The sequence below is a fragment of the Schistocerca americana genome, chromosome X (assembly GCF_021461395.2).
Source record: "Schistocerca americana isolate TAMUIC-IGC-003095 chromosome X, iqSchAmer2.1, whole genome shotgun sequence".
In the NCBI taxonomy this organism is placed as follows: domain Eukaryota; kingdom Metazoa; phylum Arthropoda; class Insecta; order Orthoptera; family Acrididae; genus Schistocerca; species Schistocerca americana.
The window spans coordinates 725,948,700-725,972,024 of record NC_060130.1 but is presented as its reverse complement, the minus strand read 5'-3'; the positions used below and the strand labels follow the sequence as shown (position 1 = coordinate 725,972,024).

The window sequence follows — 23,325 nt, the reverse complement described above, 5'->3', positions numbered from 1 at the left end:
AGCACAGAAATCCCTGTATTTGCTGAATTCTTAGTCTATAATTTATTGTCAGACTTGCAAAAAATCATAATTGTATTTGTCTCATATAGATCTTCATTGTGGTGGAAAAAAGCAGAGTTATATTGTTTTTTTTTAAAAAAAGTGAGTGTCTGTGTCTCAGTTTTAATGACATTTGATAACATGTTAACTTTTGTTTTATGAGTCCCTGGTGGCTACTTGTCTAGATAAAGAGAGATTATAAATGTCTTGAATGAGCCATAAGCTATTTCAGGTATACAGTTTAGGTGCTTCACCGTGTATATATCTTACATTGACTCACATTAACAATCTGTTCGTGTGCATTTATAATGTCAAAACCTGGATTCAGCTCCACTAGGTGTAGTGAGACTTCTGATTTTGTTCTAGTAACACAACTCAGTGATATAAAGACAGTGCATGATGTCACTCATGTTTAAGAAATACACTGACTGTTATGTTCATAATGCTTCAGTGTTTTTGACAAAACCTGCAAAATAATACCTCCTATCTGTTGGTATTGCAGTAATCATAACTTTGTCTACCATAATGTCAACTTTCTGGATGGAGAAAGTTCATTGTACTGTTGCTTCTAAGTTACATCTTTAGCCCAAGATGTGAGCATGAGAATTGTGCAGAGGGAATTTTATCTTATAGATACTATTATTTCATGTCTTATAAATGTATTATATGGTTTTACAAAAACTTCCTTTGTCTTTATTTTCATTTGGTGTGTCTTTGTTTTGATTTGGTGTGTTAAAACAACGTCTTGCCAAATGAAAATTTTCAAGAAATGATGAAACTTTAATGATTACTGGAATTATAATAGTAGTGTTTTATACTGCTTCTTTTCAATCTGCCATTAGAAGCTGCACATATTTTGATTTGTCTTTGCAGTTGTGTAGTTGAACTCATAAACAGCAGTTTGGCACAGACTTTATCTTTAGTATTCATTTGTCCACAACTTTTCATGTGACATTGAAGAATCATTCACTCACATATCCATCCCCCTCTCCCCCCCCCCCCCCCCCCTCCCCTCTGACCCTCTGAAGTCATTTCTAGATTTTGTTCTCACTTCCTTTAGTGGGTTGGTTGGTTTGCGGGATTAAAGGGACCAGACTGCTATGGTCATCGGTCCCCTTCCTTTAGTGTTTTACTTGATATTTATTAGCTCTTGTAGTCATTTCTTATGTATTAGAGATACAATCATAACAGAAAATTGTTACCTTTACAAAGAGACAGAAAAGCTGGTAGAAATACAATAGAAAATCGTACTTGTAGTTCTCAGTACTATACTTTTCTTCTTCATGGAGGAGAAGTGACCAATCCCTTTGGGAGTTGCACGTCATGGATGTAAGTGCTGTTCAGCCTTTCTCTCTCTTGGTATTATCCTTGTAAGTGTTTCATTACAGAATACGAAACAAATTCTAAAATACTGGAGTCATTTTGCAGGTTACTGCTTTATATTTGTTCATAAATCAAACAAATCCTGTTCCCTCTCACATTCACAACTTTTTAACATATTTATTATGGAAATAATGGTGATCCAGTTTTTGTTTCCTATTTTGAGAACATAAATCTCAGCTCTGATTGTACAGAGAATGTAGAAGTGAATTTCAGTCAGAGAGCAATATTTAAGAAGTGACAGAAGAAAAACTGACAAAGCCTCATCAATTACAACAGTAAACTGCACTCATTGGAGACAATGGTGTATGTACTGAATTGACTGCAATGAGCAAAGTTGAAACATACTTCAGGTTTCGAATAAACCCTTTCTTCTCACTAGTGCAAGGAACTGTATTTTGACAGTTGTTTTGTCATAATACCATCATACCTCTATGGTTATGAAAGAGCATGTGTGTTGGCACTTACAATAATTGCTCCATTATCTTTTGGGCAAATTTCAAAGCTAAAAATTTCTGTTGTTCTATTTCATATGCCCTGTTTGTCAGTTCATTCTAGAGTACCATTATCCATCTTCAGTATAAACCTATGACACCACATCTACTCTCATCCCTTCTTCTTTTTCTAGGTTGGAGCTAATTATTTTTTTTTTTTTTTTTTAAAAAAAACCTGGTACAGGTCTCAAAATAATGTTCTCCATTTCTAATTATTATAATTTCTCAACAATTCACTTCCTCACTCACTGAAATATTGAATTCTGTCGTAATTACATTAACAGATGTCACCATCTTCATCAGTGAAACATAATGCCATGACATATTGCACAATGTACATGGTGTATGTAGTAATGGTAACTGCAGAGTGATAACTTAGAGTTAATGAATCATGCTTATGTACCATATACAATTAGTAAATTTTGTGACATGTCATGGCACTATCCTTCATTGATGAAGTTATTGATGTCTATGAAGCCAACATCAAACTTCTGAAGATAACAAATTTATTTGTTGAAGCCAGTTAAGTGAAATAAATATTCCATCAAAAGGCGACATATTTGTGACAGAATTATTCATGATCCTTATTTATATAAAATAGACTTCTTTTCTGCCTGTCATCACTATTTTTATTTCAAAATGACTGGTTTCAGGCACTACCATGTATATGACAATGAAGTGATAGTTGTGTTAAGACAGATTACTCTTTAACTCTGAGATATGACTGCAGATAGGTGACATTGTCAGAAACCAGCTAGTTTGAAATAAAAACATTGATCACCAGACAGAAAATAAGATTATTTTGAATAAATATTCCAGTTGTGCAGCAGATAACTGAATTTTATTCTGAAAACAAATATATGACACAGTTGCTGAAAAAATTACAGTTATGAATAACATTATCAATCAGTTGTTTTACAGTGGCATGTTATCATGAAGTTTATTGAAGAGAATTTCATGTGCTACACAACCCTAATACCATGAATATTCTGTATTGATTGTGAAGCCCTTGGGTAATTTTTTCAATTTGTCTCAACTTTATTGAAGGTTGTTACTCCAGCAGCTCAATTTTCATCATCCTAGCAAATGCCAGTTATTCATATGATTACGAAGTCATCCTTCCTAAGTTGTGAAACAAACATATGAACTCATTTCACTGCTAGGTTTGACACTTACTGCTCTGTGATGAAGAGCCTTTACAATTATGTGTAGATGAGCACATACATTTCTTGTGGGGATTAAGATATGCAATTGCTAGGTAATTTCAGAAATTTTTAAATTTTATTTTAACTGAAAATGCTTGATTTTCTATACATGGCAGTTTGTATTTATATTTACTTATGTATATACAAATGCTAACTGCAATAATGCTGTATTGAGAAACTTGAATTAAAAAGTATTTTAAGAAATGATCTGAAGACACCCATCTTTCATGGGGCTACAATAACTGAATCCCTAGAGAAACTTAAGGGTTAAACAACGTGTGTTTGGAGAGTTCCTTGAATAAATGCTGGCCATTTTGAATGATAGTGTTGAAATCCATTTTTATCATGGGTGATTTTTTACTATCTAATAAAGATAACGCCATAACCATATGAAAAATAAAATTTTTGGAGTGATAATGAAAGCTATTACATTTGTAGTAGCTTTCATGGTGTACGTAGTAATACAGGTTGGCATCCAGTCCAGTCAATGCCTGATTACACATAAAACTACAACCAGATTTTTGGTGTAGGATGCAGAGTAAGAGTGATAGTACCTCTCTTCAGTGTGCTTCTCTTGTCAGTCACCACACATTGTTTAGATTTTGAGAATATTCTCCTATAAATAACTTTATTGCAGCTTTTTACTCATCACCACAAAAATATGGTAGACAAGATAATATGAGGTTTCTAATTATCTGTTTCATATTTCAGAAAAAGGAACCAGAGAAAAAGCCTGAATTGAAGAAGGTAAGCAAAAATATAAATCTGTAATAGATTAGTTTTCTAATGAAAGATTTGTTAATTTTTGGTCCTTTAAATTACATATTGTAAACTATCTACTCATAATGTAAGACAAGTCATTGTGATTGCAGCCTACAGAATATGTTCATATTATGTGGTGAACAACACATTATAACTTACATCAAATAATGATGTACAGTACATAATGTTGTATAATACATAATATGGGTAAGTTATGTAATCTCCGATAACAAAAATATCTCAGAGCAGTGTCATCTTGAAGCAATATTTCAGCTAGATTTCTCCTAGTCATCTTCAATTCAAATGAAGATGATGACTAGAAAATTCATTGAAATATTGCTTCAAGAAAATACTGTGCTCCATAGCCAAGATCCTAATGCATGCATGTGAGGCTGCATTCAGCTTGGAAGTAGCCAGTTTGAATCCTGGTGGTGAAAGAGAGTTTGACACCAGTATTTGGTTCACAAGGGGATTAGAGGTGGTGGCATAATGGTCCTAATCAGCAGACTTTCCACCAAGGTCCTGGATTAAATTCCAGATTTCTCTGTACCTTTGTCATGGAGTGAGGGCATGTGACATTGTAGATGTTGATCTGCCTGTCAGATGGCGATGTTGAGATCTGTGGTCCCTTTGGTGCTGTTGAAGAGGAGTAGGCTATTTGCTGGGACTAGGTTTCACCCTCTCTTGTCTCTCAACTTACTTCACATATATAACACTGTGCGATGTATAGAACATTATACTCACCTACACTCAACAGATAAACTTAAGATGTAAATCTCATACATTGTGATGAAAGGCCCTATTGTGAGCAGAGAAAAAAAATGCTTTCCTGTTAGGTAGGTATTCCTGGTAGGTATTTTCCAGCCACCAGTGCCTTATGAATCTTTCTTTTTTTTCAGACTATGCATTCACTTGGCTGATAACCCAAAAAGAAACAATTTTATGTGTGTTCCACATTTTGCTTCCACAGCTGTTGATACTTCAAGGTATATGTAAATCACCACCTGAGAAGTTGAGATGGTGATTAATATATACTGGTACCCCAATGGGTCTTTTTTTATTGTGTTACACGGGATAATTGTCCTTGCTATTCGCCAGTTTTGAGTTTACATTTATTATAAATTAATGCTATTTTCTCATTTGTTAGTGAATATAACCTCAAAAATGTTTCAGGAAATTAATAACTTTTATCCCAGTTTTTTTCCATTGTCTTAATAGGAATCTCATTTTATATAGTAATTGCTTCAATTCTTAAATGGAATTAAAAGCACTTTAACTTAACAGGTCCAGAAATTAAGAGACACTCAGCAGGCATATTTTAATATTATGTGTCTACTGTTCTGTGAAACTTTGAACCAGTGACATTGCAGCCGCACTGTGAAAGATTTTCTCAAACATGGTATGAGCAACTTGGAATTACCATGACTATTGTCAAACAATTGGAAACTGCTGCAAATGAGTGTGTTGGGAGAGCTCCCGAGAGTCACATATAGGAGATATGAAAGATACCTCAAGCACTATCCTCTCCCGTGGATCTTGTCTCCTCTACAGGAAGTACAAAATCTATTACTACTCATTCATTTAACTGTGAATGGTAATTTAGTGATAGCATTAAGTGCCCTGTATAGGGAAGACAGAGACTAGGGGGGAACTCAGGCTGTTACTTCAATTTGTCTAACCAACAAGTTAGAGGTAACATCTTTCACTGAAACCAAAACTGAGCCAGTGAGATTCACTTCACCTGTTGGGTAACCTACTGTGATCAGTATTAAGAGGAGGTAGAAACGAAAGGGAAGGATTCAGGGAAATGGCAGTGGGGGTGTTGGGAAGGAACAATAGGTGCACTCAGTGTGTATACCTAGGGATCTAATTCAGCATGTTGAAGAAGCTAATCCGGCAGCCATTGAGGGAACAGGGTGCAAAAACAGCATATTTTGGTGCCCATTGGAACAAACAATTCCTCCTATCTGGGCTCCAAGCTCATATTTGGATCATTCCAGCTATTGGCAGATTTGGTTGAGAAGACCAGCCTTGCACTAAGAGTTTCAGTGAAGCTCACAGTTTGCAGCCTTGTTCTGAAAACTAATCAAGCAACCCCCCCGCCCCCCTCTCACATCCCCCAGCACCGTTGCTCTGAGCACAGTGAAAGGATTAAACAAGAGACTTCAAAGGTTTTGTGACAAGTTAGGCTGTGATTTTCTGGTCTTGTGTCATAGGGTTGAGAACTGTTGAGTCTCCATAAACGGGTCAGGTGTGCCCTGTAAATCAGACACTGCTACCAAGATAACGACACCTGTAGTGGACCCAGAAGTGTCAGTGTAAGATCCAAAGAAATGGCTGGCCCAGAAAAGAGTATTAAAATCCCCATGACTAACTGTTGAAACATTCAGAGTAAAGTGTCATAGTTTGAAGCTCCCCGAAAAAGCTGTGACACTCCAATTATAGCAAATGCATAAACCTTGGTCAAATCCAAAATTGATAGCAGTAGGATTTTTGGGGAAAATTGAAGTGTATATTGAGAGTAGACTCTAATCGTAAATGGAGCTGGTGTATTTGTCACAGTAGATAAGAATTCAAATCACATGAGATAGAAATTGAAATTACATTTGAGATTTTCTGGATAAGAGTCAGTACTAAGGATGGACATAAACTTACAACTTCTTCTGTTGGCCAGCAGAAGGAACAACACAGGTGATTGGGTATAAAATAATAAGAGAATAAAAAGTTTTTATTATTTGTAATAAGACATCTAGTGTTTGACGTTCTAATTCTTTCAGGACTATGGAAGCAGTAAGATAAAAAATTATTTAATTCCTTTTCTTGTTGTTAATAGTACTGTATATACTGTAACATGACGTTTTGGTATTGATTGGTAAGTTAGACCTAAGTATATGAATTTTGCATTGATGTGCAATGAAAAATTTGAAAATGACATTTATTGAATAGTACTGATATGTGACTGATGAAAAAATGTGAGTTACTTTGCAGGAATTGTCAGTTAATTTCTCAAATCCATTTATACAACCAACATACCAGTTTTAAGCTTAGAGTTTCCTCAGTAAAGTTTTAACTAAACATATAATCACATACTCTCAGAAGTTTTCTTCTAAGTAATCTGTGATGAAATGATATTGAAAAGACTGTTTTTTCATGCTAGATAATTCAACAAGAAGAACCAAAACTGGAAGAGGATAAAGCCATTAAAATAACTGAATCAAAGAAAGTGGAATCTGTCAAGGTATGTTCAAGAAATAATATCTTTTAACCACATAAATGTAGTATTTACCTGTATTGAGCAAATGCAGTTCTTGTTCTTACCATAACAGAATAATGTATTTCATAAAGCAAATGTATAATGGAGAGTCTGTTGAAATTATCCTGCTTGGACAAATGAGTGTGGTGATATTTGTATCAAGCAGATACAGTTCTTGTTCTTACAATAGCAGAATAACGTATTTCATAAAACAAATGTAAAATATACCATGGAGAGTCTGTTGAAATTATCCTGCTTGGAAAACTGGGTATGGTGACAGTTGTTGAAACACTGAACTCACATTGGGGAACATCATGGTCAATTCTTCACTTGGACATCGAAAATGAAGTTTTCCATGGTTTGTCTTAATCAAATAAAATAAACATCAGTGTAGTTTCTCTGCAAAAGAACAAAAGGCTGACTTGAAGTTGTTACTATTTTGCTAGGAGTTTATAGTGATGACTTTGATATAGTGAGGAATAATTGTGAGACAATGAATACTGTGGAGTAAATGTTGCATGAAGCTTGCAGGGTGAATGTAAGTTCGTGGTTATAATTATTATTTATGTTGGATTGGTGTCTTCAAAAGGATATTAAGGTTGAATGTCCCATCATACCTGATGTCATTGGAAGTAGGCCACAAACAGTGACAGTGAGGATGGAGGTGAACTGGCCATATTACTTTCAGAGAAAATGTACTAACATTCATATTGATGATGTAGGTAAATCATGGATTAAAAACGTGCTTGATTAGATTGGAATTTTAACCCTACTGCTCCTAAATATAAGTCCAGTGCCTTAACAACTGCACCACCTTACTCTGTGTCAATGGGATGACAGGAAAAAGGGCCCTTTTACATTTGATGTGACAGTATGTACACACTTCTACAGAAATTTTCTGCAAGCCTCACAAAACATGGAGATTTGCTAGTGAACTGACTGTCTGAAGTTTGTATTATCATTGTGCATTACCTATAGAAGAAATGTTGTGATGAATAATGACTTAATTGTTTGTTTTGATTTGCACTAACACAATTCCACATCAGGAAAGTACCAACAATTATTTTTTTCTAGAATTATGCATAATAAATTTTTGTGTATGTAAATGATATCACCAAAACCCCTTCATCTCTCTATGTAGTGATAAAACCCAATGATAAAATTTAAAAAAAGATTTAAAGCAAAGAAGTACACTCTTTATCAGAACATGTGTCCTGAAGTCCAGGTTAGGTGTTCATGTATAAGTTTAAATGAGTGTGTGGAGTTTATTTTTCAAAACTGTGGGTTTCTCAGATGTGACTTTTAAAAAAAGGTTAGAAAAATTAGAAGTAGAATTAGAAATACTAAGTGAAAAACTACCAAAATGTAATATACAATGTTTTCATTATCTATTTGATAAGCTGAGTGGTCAGCGTGACAGACTGTCAATTCTAAGGGCCCGGGTTCGATTCCCGGCTGGGTCGGAAATTTTCTCTGCTCAGGGACTGGGTGTTGTGTGGTCCTAATCATCATCATTTCATCCCCATCGACGCGCAGGTCGCCGAAGTGGCATCAAATCGAAAGACCTGCACCAGGCGAACGGTCTACCCGACGGGAGGCCCTAGCCACACGACATTTCCATTTTTATCTATTTGATATATTAACTTAACATGAGGAATGAAATAATATTGGCTAAATGAGAATCAACTGTATTTGTATGAGCCATGAGCCTCTTGTTTAGTATCATGTTTTTGTAGAAGTCATAGTAACTATGGAGGTACCTTGATATATGTCAGCAACGATGTTTTGGTAAAATGCACTGATGTTAACTTCAGTAATTTCTAGGTCCCAAACTAATTGTAGTGCCTGTACACCATACCCCTGTCAGCAATAGTGATGTCTTCACAGAGTTACTGGATAGAACAATCTCTCACTTGCAAAAATATTGTCAACATGATATTTTAATTGTTGGAAATATTAATATTGACATTTGGGTTGCAACAGCAAAGCTTAATGTCCCCAGTATACACAATATGTTTTGTGCAAATAACAAATCAACAAGATGATTATCATGTGTGGACAATGTTATAACAAATGTAGAAAGAAATATTTATGAAATACAGCTTTTTAATACCATGTACCTATCAGATTATGAAGGGATATGGTTAAAATTGCTGACAAAAATTTCCACAGAACAATGTGAACAACCCAAGTTCATTAGAATTGTTAATGATTCTCATATCAATGCTTTCAGATCAGAGCTTTGTATGATTCAATGATCCAGCTTCCTGTCTCAATTTACAAATGCTGATGAAGCATTTGACAGCTTTGCCAATCTTGTTTCTAATATGTGTAATAAGTGCTGTCCTGAAATTTTAAAAAGACACAATGCGAAACTAAGCAAAGGTAATCATAGAAGTTTACAGTGATGATTCACACCTGCCCTCAAAAAATTAAGAGTACAGGTCTTCAGTCTCTATGACAAATCAAAGATCAGTGAACACCTTCGGCTAACAAATGCAAGGCTACTTGGATAATCATCAAAGCAGAATTGGCCAATACTAATAGAGCCACTTGTGACACTATCAATATCACACCCGATGAAATGAACAACTTCTGTATTAATTCTGGTAACAAAGGACACCAGACTCAACAAAATGACAGCTATAAATCAGATATATTTAGAAAAAAAGAAACAAAGTTTTTCACATCACAAAACAAACCTGCAACATCCTCATTCTAGTGGATACAAATTACTGTCACTGATGTTGCAGTAGTTACAGCAAAATGCAGCAATTCAAAATCAGAAGATTTGTATGGTCTGTCAAATTTTATTATTAAAAAGATAGCAGACATTAGATGACAATCACTCTGTGTACTAATAAATTGGATTTTTATGAGTTGTTATCTTGTGGCCTGCTTCAACATAACAGTAGTTATCCCTCTAGATTAAAAAGGAGACAAGCCATTCAAAAACAGTGTATCTTGTATGCCACCTCTCAAGAAACTTTGTGTCATGACAGTCCCATCATTACTTATATTTAGTTGCCTAGTCTACATAAAAAAACTAAGAGAGATACAGATTAAGACAATCATTTCATTGTCACAATACATGTCACAAAGAAAAGACAGCCTAATCATTAACAAGACTAAGCAAGGCTCACAGTAACTATACATACCTTGGAGTAAAGCAGCCCAGTGCACTGCCACCAGAAGCACACATTTCCTCATTAAAAACTTGTAGAAATGTTCTGAAAAACTGGCTTTAAAAAAATCTTTCTATATCATAGAGGAATTTTTGGATTGTGTGAAGGGATATCCAAAATTTTAACTTATACTCATTGTGTGTTTGTATGCAAATCAACATGATTTAACTGTTTTCTTTATATTTATTTGTACCATTGTATATTATTTAATTTTTATGAACTATTAACATCAATAGCATGCAAAATACTGGAAAATGAAATAAATAAAATAAAATAAAATATTTGTCATTTAGTGCTCTCGCCTTCTGTGTTAGTAACTTTCTTGAAGTTTTGCTACCATTTATAAATTTGTCTATAATATCTTCTTCAAGAACCCTCCAGCAATTTTTTGGGAATAACATTATTTTATGATAAGTTTACTATCAACCTCCTCCTTTTCTTAAGGAATAATATATAAACTTTATGGTAAGTGAAACAACATACTACATTAGATGACAGCCTTGTAAATTTTTTGAGAGCTTTGTAAGACTCAAATAATATATTAATATACTGTTTAACAGGTTTTCTGAGAAAATGTGCTCAGTACTTCTCACATAGTATAGATTTCAACATGATAAATGTAGAGCGGGTTTCTCCTCTCCAAGTTTGTTTACAAGGTTTTTCGTATAACACATAAGATAGGTATTCTGTTACTATACATTTATTCTAATGATAATGGTTCTCTCTACAGATTGAGGAAACAAAGGATGTGAGAAGACAATCCATTGTCCAGACTGCAGATGGGAAGGTAAGGACTGTTTGCAGTATTTGTCAAATAATACTATCCAAAATTTCAATTCCTATTTTATGATTTTATGGATTATTCGGATAGCGTTATAAATATTGTTAAAAAAAAGTTGCCACCCATTCTATCTCTTTGTGATTTTAAAAGCTTTCTGAATTGAACACTCTTTTTTACACAGTTATTTGTGAATAACAGTAAGTGTACTTGGCAGCACATAATGAAAATTGTCAGCTGCTGATGACCAAACAAGTCAAAAACTCAGTAATGAGTAAATAGAAATAGAAATTTCTGCAGAATATCATGAACGTGTTTACTGTAGTTTCCTGTAGTTATATGTAGATAAATTTCTCAGACTTCACAATTCCATGCAATTTTTTTTTTATTGGAAGAAATTTCTGCCATTTTACTGTAAATTAGTATTCATTTATTTCACAAAAATCATGATTTCAGCTTTATAGCCATTCTAAAGTGCACGTTGAAATATCAGAAACTGTCCAACATGCCTAAATGACATACCAGCATCAAAAAATATGTAAATAATAATAATAATAATAATAATAATAATATAAAACTGAAATAGTGATTGTGTGAAATAAATTAACAGTAATTTACGGTCAAGTGGTGGAAATTCCTTTCAAAAAATTCTACATCATTGTCGTCCCCTAAGAAGGAAAAATCATAAACTTCTGTTGATTGCTCGCTGTGCATACTAAGTCTTACTGTACAGTTTCTTACATGTTTTGTTTACAAGCATTGCTCTTTCATATCAAAAGATTTTCCTGATAGAGAGTATTGCACTAACTTTGAACCAGTAAACTGAAAGATTCTGTACCAAAAAGCAATTTTGTTCACAGGCAAAATGATTTTAATGGTTTTGCAAATTAGTACTGTTATCATGGGAAATAGGTGCATGCCCATCTTATAGAGAAAGTATATCATTTGTACAGAATGTACAAAAATGACAGCATTTGTTTAGGAAAACATTTTTTCACATGGAAATAATTACATTAACTATAAAACCAGAGGGGAGGGGGAGGGAGGGCATAAACAAAGTTTTATGCAGAGATAAATTTAACAGCTGATGAGAAGTAAGATGAGGTTATAGTGTCAATCTAGTATTTGTAATGAAACTTAGTTTAATAAAGGGGAATATGGAAATTGAGTCTAATCATTTAGTACTAGCCTTGCATTCAGTGTCATGTATTTGTTCATTTCCAGTTGGGTCATCTTTGTGGTTTTCTTAATATAATGTAAGACTTCACATTCTGCATCACATTAAAGGTTTTCTGCTCAAAGATAATCAATAAAGGTTGAATCTTTCTTCCTTAGTCTGCAGCTTCTCTCATGTTCACATAGCCTAATTGCCATGACTTTACCTGACCAATGTATACTTTTTCACACTGCTTGCAAGTGATTTTATATACTCTGCTCTCTGTCATTGGCTGCAGTTTGTCTTTACTATTGAATAAAGATTTGGATATTCTGTTGGTATTATAAAATGCAGGTCTGTAGTTGTGAGACTTTTAACTTTTTTGCAAGGCTGTCTGAAATGTCTCAGTATATGGGATTTTGCACCAGTCTTTGTAACTACTGAGCAATCTCTGTTAGCCAATGTACAGAAGTGGTATCATTTTATTTTTTCATAATACATTATCAATCAGGGCAGAGCTACAGTCATTGCTGGGAGCAATATGTTTGATGGTCTGTAGTTTCATTATTTCAAAGGGTGAATCAGACAATGGAACAAATATGAGGTGATGCACCTCTGAATGAAAAGCTGCATGTTTGTGGCTCTGTGGATGCAAGCACCCAACAGCAATTACTGTATAAGTTACTGTGCTTTTTCTGTGAATGCTAAATAAGTGTCTTCTTGAGGCAGAACATAAAATATTGAATTTTCTAATGTTGTGAGTTTAAATTCTGTAGTAGTGTATCTAATTTTCTGGTGGTACTGGTGCACAACCATTGCAGTTAACGTAGTAGTAAAACTGAGCTTTCATTGATGGTGAATGTAACCATGTATTTAGTGGGCACTTATTCAGTTCCAAGAAGTGGTTTGGTTCTGAATTTAATAAAGTGTGCTGGCACTAGCTATAAGATCGGGACAATTTGGAGAATTCTAATTTTGAATGTATCAGGATAGATGAAAGAATATATAAAACATTGTTTTAAAAGAAAAATTTTACAATGGAAAATAATCTATGAGAGATCAAAATACAACATTATTAACTGTAGTCTGTTGAGATAAAGTGAAGGAGGAACTAGATGTTATAATTCTGAGACACCTGACAGCAGGAAGTCATGTGAAAATGCAGGAAAAGGAGAAGAAAATATCTAGAATGAAGAGAAGGAGAGGACATTTTGACAACCCATATCACTATAATTTTAACCTCCTATCACTCTAATTTTAACTTACTGCAACTAGGAAGAGAGGATTTTCCAATTTTAATTCGATGCCAACATGAGGGTTATTGTTGAGTACACAGTAGATGTTAGAATTGTTCAGAAGGGAAACAAAGATGTATTAGCATGGAATAGGTACAAACAATGAAGGAATATGAGCTGATGTCAGTACACAGTTTTAAGATCTCAAACTAATATGATACAGACTAATTAAACTCAGTTTTGAGTATTTCACTGAGTGGATGCATTTAAATGTGAGTGTTCTCTGCTTATTAATCTTCAGTCAGAAGGAGCAACAAAGTGTAGAATATGCCAAGAAAGGTAAATATCAAAATAGGTAAAGCAGTTTACAAAACTATATGCAAAACGTTGAGCAACTAAGGGGTAGATGATGGAAAGCAGTTAATTAGTTGAATGGTTGTTAAAAGAAACAAGGGTTGCTTAGTGTATTCTGTAACATGAGATTGTATGAAAGGTCTGTCTTCAGCCAAACAGTAAGCTGTGCTTCAAATATTATTTCAAGCTTCTCAGTTCTTTGTGTTCATCATTACAATTTATTATGCCAACCCTGTCTGTGACAATTCTGTTACTGTAGTGTCCAGTTTTATTTATTCTGTATTACAAGTACACACATAACAAATATACAGTTATTCTTTTCACTTTTTAATACACAATATTTTTAAACATATGTGTGTTTCCATTTTTTTGCATTTTGTTTGATTTGAAAATGGTTAATTAATTTTTGATTGACCCATTCTTCAAATGTCAATTGTTGATATAATTCTCAGTGATTTTTCTACAATTGCTGCATCATTTACGGAGACATCCAACTCCATTTCTTGAAACTGTAAGTGCATAATGATAGATTATACTTCATGCATTATGTGCACAAAAATTCATTTATTTTCATGATTCCTTCTTGTCATAACAGGTAGAAGAGGAAGTTAAAGTTCAGTCCAGAAGATCGTCGACGATTGAGAAGAAAGTGACTGAAGAAAAGGTAAATTATAATTCATTCTCTAATATACAAAACTGCAGTTTTACTTTACAGTGTAAGAGATCCAGTGTGAACTCAGGTTCTATTGAATGATGCTTTTCTACACATAGCTGTTCCAGTAAATGACTGCAAGACTGCAGTATCATTCATTATCAGTCTCTTTCTTTGTTTATTGACTCCCTGGACTCTGAATCAACAAATAAGACTTTGTTAAAATATTATGTTTACTTCAGCTCTTGCTAACCTAATGGTCTAGGAACACTGGTGTAAATAACCAGCTATGTAGCCATTACCTAAACTTGTATATGATAGAAAAGTTCTTTCCCCAATACACATGTCAATAACAATCCTGAAAGAAGTAATTTTTATTCATTTTAAGCATTTAATAGTTCTTAGTCTTGATAAGTGGTAACTAACAAACAACAAAAGACAAGGCACACAATCACACTTGGCTGTAGTCCATCAGTGAGATGGAGCTTATCCCTTTTCTTCTCACGGCCTCCTTCTGAAAATGATTAAGATCAGTGTACAGATAGTAAGTGTAACATTTTAGCAAATCTAATGTACATGGCCTGTTGATTGAGTATTTAATCACAACCCTACATTCTGTTCCTAGGCAGTGCCATCTCATAGTCTTTCAGGTTTCTTGTGACAAAATGTGTATGAAACTCTTTGAAAAGTTGGTATTGAAAGAGCTACTACTATACTATATGACAGTTTTATGAATTTTTCACTCTGTTGAGTATGTGGTGGACTATGTCTCCATTTCTGTTTTAGATGTGATGATGGGATACAGTATAGTAAATGTACTCTGTACAAATTGCACTATTTGCGAATGACTGCCAGCAATTTTTTTTTTTCAAGATTGATATTGTGATTGATTATTCTAAGTGAATCAAATCATCGTAGCATACTTGGCTAGTAGTAGCCTATTTTCCTCCAAAATAGAACATGACACTTGTCTGTGAGGATAATGGCGGTTGACCCATCGGAATGTTACAAATTCTGCAAAGAAGAAATCACAATTCTCAATATTTAAATTTTTCATCTTGATGACTTCAGTTCTTATTAATTCTATATGTCAGCATAATGTAGTCATATCCAAGGCCTTCTCAGGAATTTATATAAAAATTTATTTCATTTTTTATTACTGACCATAGTTGATTCAGGTCATGGAAGACAACAAGAAATCTTCTAGTACATAGGTCGAGTAAACAATGTACTTAAAAAGTAATTTGGATGTTTGCCACACTTTCATAGCATTATTGATTCTAATTTTTTAAATTATCACAGAATATTTTATGTAAGAAAAGCTTTATATAATTTCAAGGTTAAGTACTAGTTCATCTTTAGCTAACTACCTATAGTTTGCATATAAGAATCAGAATTTTAAGTAATTTATAGTTTTTATGAAATTGTATCGTATTAAGAAGCTGATGTTGACAGTAGTTATGTGGCTCATAGTAGAAGACATTATGATAAAAATTCAATTTTATGTGACTCTTCTTATTTAATTCCACATTCAGTTCCAAAACAGAATTGTGGTATTACAACATTCTTGGAGAATTGTGAATGTTTTTGCATTTTTTAAAAATATTTTTTGGAATCAATGATTAAGTCATTATGTTCCACTTTAAAATGCCAGAACAGAATAACCAGTAATATTTTGTTTATATCATTTCAAACTGTAAATTAAGCTTATGAGAAATTTGCGTGACTAAGCTACATGTGATATGACAACCAGAGCCCATGTAGCTATGTATCAGATTGGTACTAATTAGCATATTCTTGTTATGTGTACAATATGACATTAAGAGTTTCTTGATTTTAAACTGTTTAATGTATAGTCTTTTTACTTAATGATTATAACATACTCTTTCTTCACCAGAAAAAAGAAGAAAGAAAATTGTCTGTTGATAAACCAGCTGAACCACCAAAGGTGAGTTAGTAGCTCTTTGTTTCACTGAAATTCATTATTTTTGGTAACTTTAACATGGATGATTACATCTGTTTTAATGTTGATTTCCTTTCATATACATTATTAACAAGAAAGATTCTCTTGCTAATTTGTTACGAGTAAAATTACCCAAATCAGTTTAGTGATAAAGCTCTTCTGGATAAACAGATTTACAGGTTCAGCACTTGTAAATAGGGACTGTTACCCCAATACAATGAAGAGCCTCTAGAGAAAGTATGAACTGTATTTATGTTAGATCCTGAAAGTCACTCTTGTAATTGGGTAGTTTGTCACTGATACCAATAACTTTAAAAATTAAAACTTTATGTATTCTGATAAGTCATCAGTTTCGTGTGACTGTAGTAGTTCATGTTTGGTGAAGCAAGTGTGATGTTCAAAAATTTCTTGTTGTTGTTCATGTCACATGTAAATTATTCACCCCTATAATTACATGTAGATTCGTAGATACGACCCAATGGCATATATTCCTAGTAGTTCTGAGGAAGAGTCTGAAGAAGAGGTGGATGATGGTTTAAGCAAGGAAGAGGAATCATTTAATGACATAGCTCCGAAGGTGAGCCTTTGATGCCAGCTCATTTTGTTGGCCACAGTGTAGGCCACTGACTGTTGTGGCATTACTGCAGTATTTCGGCGGCGATTCAGTAGAATTTTTAACTTGGGTGTAATTGCTGTAACGCTTATTGAGATCCCAGTGAATAGGTGGATTTGAGAGCACAATAGCATAAATATTTACATTTTAAAAGGTATCTTCCTCTTGTTAATGGCTTACCTCCTTTAGAATGTGCAGCAGTCTCAGGATTCACCTCAAATCCACCATCACAGCAGCCTGCCTGTAGAAATTTGATTACTTGTAGCTAAAAAGTACTTGGCAGTTTTATTTGTGCTGTTTTGCAGTTACGTAGAATTTCTGATAGCTTGAATTTATTTTAATTTTAAAATAACTTCATGATGATACTTTTCCTGCACTGATGTACACCATTGAAAGTTATCTGGCTTCCTTAAAGGTAATTTTATCTGATGGAATTGTCATACATACAGTGAAATATTTGTACTGACATTTTTATCAGATTTTTGACACAAAAACACAGTTTTAAATGAAGAAAAAGCTTTGATAGCAGTTAAATTCTAAGAGATACTTGCTGAATTGTAAGCACTGCCTGGAAATAGCAGTATAATGACGAATAGTTATGTCCACTTTTTCAGTTTGTTGATGGATTAGAAACTATAAGTATTAATCACTAGTAACAGTAGCTAAACAATCTTCTCATTACTGTACTCATAAAGACTGTTCACTTGAGAACAGAAACGGTAGAAAGTAAGGGCTAAATTTTAAGGATGTAGGATATGGGGTCCTTTTTTAAATGAGAAACTAAGAGTGGAAAAAGAAATATGAGAAAAGATTCCAAAACATAAGATAGCAACTTGTAGCAGTTAGGTTAGCAGAGGTCTGTTTGATTACAGGTAAGCAGCAGAGCATAAACTAAGGAGAAATAGTAGGTAAATGGAAATTGGTGATAAAAGCAGGCATCTACTTAGAGCATGGTAGTTAAAAGGTACAAAAGGCTTTGTAGCATAGAAGTGAATGAGGAGCAGAATAAATAAAATATTAATAGAAGTACAGTAACAAATACAGTAAAACATGAACTGTTAGGCTATCTTAGCAACATAAATTCTTACTTCCAAGATTTTTAATGATAATTAGGCTTTATTTACTCATGCCTGTCAGACATAGCTTGTGAGCTGCACTGATTGAGAATTTTATATAGTTTAACACATGTATTCCTTGGAGTGTAATGGTTAGCCATTAATGTGGTGATCCAATATATGATTCCTGGTTACCACCTCAGATTTTTGTGTGATGGGAATGTCTGAACAGTTTCCACTGAGCATCATTGTGACAGATGAGATAATCAACAGCACTGACTCTCAAGCCACTGAACTGATATAAAGCCGAAAGACTTGCATCTGCATAAGAGCCGCACATAATCTTCTGCTGCAGTGCTTGATATGAAGGTATCATGTTTAAATCCAGGTAATGGAAAAAAAAAAAAAATACAAACATGACCAGCATTTGGCCAGCAAGAAGAGTCAAGGTTGTTTCATAAAATTCCTGATTACTAGTCTTTGCTTCAATATCCTGATTCAATTCCAAACATTTCCACAGTGTCTCATCAAGTGCAGGTATTTGATAATCCTGTTGATGATCCATTCATTGGACTGGAGTATTAAATGTGGCAGCCCTCTTTGTGCCATTTGAAAAAAGTTGGTTAATTTCCTGCATTGGGTTTCACTCCCTCCCTTCTATCATCATCATCTTCATCATTGTCATCATCATCATCATCAACAACAACAACAGCAACAACTATGACAACCACAATATAAACGTGACAGTATGATATATAGACACTAACCACACTTACCTGTATGAGACTGTTACATTTAAGACCCTTGATGTGCAATATACTGGAGTGCCATTAACTGGGAAGACTTACACCAACAATGCTCACACTGAAATACACTCCTGGAAATTGAAATAAGAACACCGTGAATTCATTGTCCCAGGAAGGGGAAACTTTATTGACACATTCCTGGGGTCAGATACATCACATGATCACACTGACAGAACCACAGGCACATAGACACAGGCAACAGAGCATGCACAATGTCGGCACTAGTACAGTGTATATCCACCTTTCGCAGCAATGCAGGCTGCTATTCTCCCATGGAGACGATCGTAGAGATGCTGGATGTAGTCCTGTGGAACGGCTTGCCATGCCATTTCCACCTGGCACCTCAGTTGGACCAGCGTTCGTGCTGGACGTGCAGACCGCGTGAGACGACGCTTCATCCAGTCCCAAACATGCTCAATGGGGGACAGATCCGGAGATCTTGCTGGTCAGGGTAGTTGACTTACACCTTCTAGAGCACGTTGGGTGGCACGGGATACATGCGGACGTGCATTGTCCTGTTGGAACAGCAAGTTCCCTTGCCGGTCTAGGAATGGTAGAACGATGGGTTCGATGACGGTTTGGATGTACCGTGCACTATTCAGTGTCCCCTCGACGATCACCAGTGGTGTACGGCCAGTGTAGGAGATCACTCCCCACACCATGATGCCAGGTGTTGGCCCTGTGTGCCTCGGTCGTATGCAGTCCTGATTGTGGCGCTCACCTGCGCGGCGCCAAACACGCATACGACCATCATTGGCACCAAGGCAGAAGCGACTCTCATCGCTGAAGACGACACGTGTCCATTCGTCCCTCCATTCACGCCTGTCGCGACACCACTGGAGGCGGGCTGCACGATGTTGGGACGTGAGCGGAAGACAGCCTAACGGTGTGCGGGACCGTAGCCCAGCTTCATGGAGATGGTTGCGAACGGTCCTCGCCGATACCCCAGGAGCAACAGTGTCCCTAATTTGCTGGGAAGTGGCGGTGCGGTCCCCTACGGCACTGCGTAGGATCCTACGGTCTTGGCGTGCATCCGTGCGTCGCTGCGGTCCGGTCCCAGGTCGACAGGCACGTGCACCTTCCGCCGACCACTGGAGACAACATCGATGTACTGTGGAGACCTCACGCCCCACGTGTTGAGCAATTCGGCGGTACGTCCACCCGGCCTCCCGCATGCCCACTATACGCCCTCGCTCAAAGTCCGTCAACTGCACATACGGTTCACGTCCACGCTGTCGCGGCATGCTACCAGTGTTAAAGACTGCGATGGAGCTCCGTATGCCACGGCAAACTGGCTGACACTGACGGCGGCGGTGCACAAATGCTGCGCAGCTAGCGCCATTCGACGGCCAACACCGCGGTTCCTGGTGTGTCCGCTGTGCCGTGCGTGTGATCATTGCTTGTACAGCCCTCTCGCAGTGTCCGGAGCAAGTATGGTGGGTCTGACACACCGGTGTCAATGTGTTCTTTTTTCCATTTCCAGGAGTGTATATATTCTTTTCTGAAAACGTGATTAAAAAAGGGTGAAACCTAATTATTGTCCATTACATGACTTAACCACAAGGCATATACTATAGGTAAGAAGGGACAAGTGGCATGTAAGTTGTGCTAGATCTTTGATTTTGGACCAAAAAGTGTGAGACCAATTTTTTTGGCTTGGCAAGATTATCAGTTATGATACTAAGAAAGATGGGACATATTTTAGTAAGTGAAAGGCTAAAAAGAAATGGTTTAGTGAGGGACTGTGTGAACAAGACTGAATATCAGGGCAAGAGATGTGTTAATGCAGATTGAAGTAGAAGATTGAGAAAATGAAACACAGTGAAGGAAGTGCTAGCGAGTAGCGTAAGGTGGATATGGCTTCAAGCTTCCACAGTAAATTCTGAATTGACTACATTTAGAAAGTAGATTTAACTTTATAGTTCTGTAATCATTTCAAAATTCTCAGATGTGTTTTAGCTTATAAAGCAAACTGTAAAAAATATGAGGATCAAATTTCTGTGTCCCTGATAATATCATAAGTGGTATGTAAGGGACATGGACGCTATATTCACCCACAGAGCCAGTTTGACTTAACTATTCATCTTTTTTCAAACATAAAAAATAACTTCCTCTGTAAAGAAACAAACTATGAAAGGATAATGGAGCAAGTACTGGAATTCTGTGGCAATTCATTTTCTTCAAGTAAGCTGGATATTCAATCAACTGTGTCACTGACTTCAACATTCTTAAATCGTTTTCTAAAATTCTAAAATAGTGGTATCAGTAGCAATAATTATTATATTACTGCTGACAACTTCAATAACAAAAATAACAAATCAGATTACCTTAGATTTTTGATTTTCATAAAAAAAAATGCCTTAAGAAGCAAATTACTTACTTACATGCTGGGGCACTCATACAAAAAAACACTAGGACTGTGTAAATGCTTCTGATTATAGTGTTTGCAATTCTTCAGGCAATGTCTCTGCCTCAGTCTTTGTTGCACCAGTCCATGTTGGTATGTCCGGTAGTGTCCAAGCAGAGAAAAACTGGGGACATGACATGATAGTGCTTCTCATGCTATAGGCATCCAATAGAAATGCAAGTGTGTAACCATCTGCAATGCATGTGACACCAATTTATTAAGTAATTATGGAGTGGATGGCTGGGTTAGAAGAAGATGTGCTTACACTTCATGCATTATGATTTTGATAAACTCCAGAGCTAGTATTATTTTGGCAGTATAAAAAGTTACTTTCAGATTAATATATGATAGCTGAATGGGGACTACATGTCTAGGAAAGGAAAATGGAGCATTTGAAGTTCAATAGAATCAGCTGCCAATAATTCTATGTAGAATATGTTTTTAAAAAGAAAGTAACGTTAAGAATGAAACTGCAAGAAAGCCTTTTTCCTGCTCAGGTTCTCTGTCTAATTTATGAACATTTGGGTTATTTAATCTATCATATTAAATTAAAAATTGTATAATTGTGAGAAAATGGCGTAACTAAATTGTTAGATGATATTTCACATACACCATTCCATCCATTGAATCACAGTGTTTCCGATGTATCTTGTCATTTAAAATATTTCCTGACAAAACTGAAACACATGTTGATGGGGGCACTAGTGGCTGGAATACATAGAACTGGACATGCCACTCAGTTAAGTGAAGGAAGCTCTTGCAATTATGTTCAGAAAGTTACTAAAATTAACACTACAGATATAGTTAAGCAAGATTGAAGAATAGTAAAAGAATTTGATCTTCCCAGAAAGTCTAACCCTTATACTAAGTCCCAGTGTACGTATACAATTCATCAGGCTCAGCATAAGATACTGCCTCGTCTATCCATTTTCCACAGACATCATCCAGTGGTCACAAGATTCTTTTATGAGGAGGTTCAGGAACAGTGTTCTCAATTTCGAAAGGTTCATAGTAAACATGAAGCTTCATATGCCTCTCTTGTGGATTGATTTCCTTCACACCTCTCACAAATGATGTGAGAGTAAAGATCATTGTGCAATATTATTGATGAGCTTGTACTGTTTGGTTCTTACAGTGAGAGAATACGTCTTTCCAGGCAAACCTCAAGAGAGGATGTTGGTATGTGAGCTGCTTGTCAGCTTGAAGTATGGTGATCTCTTTTTGTTATGTCTCAAGGAAAATTATTAAAACTTGCACCAGGAACTAGTTACTGCATTACATTCTATCAAATCTACCCTTCTTATCTAACAGTTCCCCTTTTTCTCATGCCACTGAACTTTTATTGCATTCATCATAACTACCATAGTATTCACCCACCTCTGTAACGGAGTGGTCAGTGTAGATGACTGCTGTGCAGATGACCTGAGTTCGATTCCTGATACTAACAAGGATTTTTCCCCATGAGGCCACTTGAGGAGCTACTTGGCTCCACCATCTGGAATGTATGCAAAATGGTTGGGGGAGCAATGTTCTGACCACATACCCCCCATACTGCATTGCATGACATCGCAAGGCAGAGGATGACATGGCAGCTGGTAGACATCCCCTGGGCCTTCATAACGTGATGAGGAGCTTGTTTTTTAATCATAGTATTCCAGTGAGTCTCACATTTTTTTGGGCTACTGTGTAGGGTCTGCATAAAACTACTATATTTGAAATACTTTACTAATGCCTGTCTTGTGTTCAAAACCTGTCACACAATCAAGTTTTTGGCATCCTTTCCTGTAATCATAGTCAAATATATGGTGGAGTGTGTACAGGCAATGTGCAAGGTATGATGATTTGTGGAAACCATCCAGTGCATTTGTACAGTTTTTCCCCTCATCTATGATCAAATCATACAATTTCAAAAATTCAACATTAGTACCAGCATCTGCATCCCTAGTAACTAATTATTATACACTGCAGTTTCCTCTCATAAGTGTGAT

General features: G+C 35.6%; 1 protein-coding gene across 12 annotated transcripts in view; it reads left to right on the top strand.

Moving 5' to 3' along the window:
• The window catches only part of LOC124555505 (twitchin), a 367,233-nt gene that overhangs the window by 49,752 nt on the left and 294,156 nt on the right, over positions 1-23,325 (top strand). For 11 of the 12 annotated variants that reach the window (XM_047129451.1, XM_047129441.1, XM_047129452.1 and 8 more), the window contains 6 exons: positions 3,830-3,865; positions 7,038-7,118; positions 11,049-11,105; positions 14,437-14,505; positions 16,391-16,441; positions 16,917-17,033. In XM_047129451.1, coding sequence (XP_046985407.1) covers positions 16,935-17,033 — 99 coding nt within the window. In that variant the 5' untranslated portion in view covers positions 3,830-3,865; positions 7,038-7,118; positions 11,049-11,105; ... (1 more) ...; positions 16,391-16,441; positions 16,917-16,934. The remainder of the gene's footprint in view (positions 1-3,829; positions 3,866-7,037; positions 7,119-11,048; positions 11,106-14,436; positions 14,506-16,390; positions 16,442-16,916; positions 17,034-23,325) is intronic. The other variant, XM_047129446.1, reaches the window with a different exon arrangement.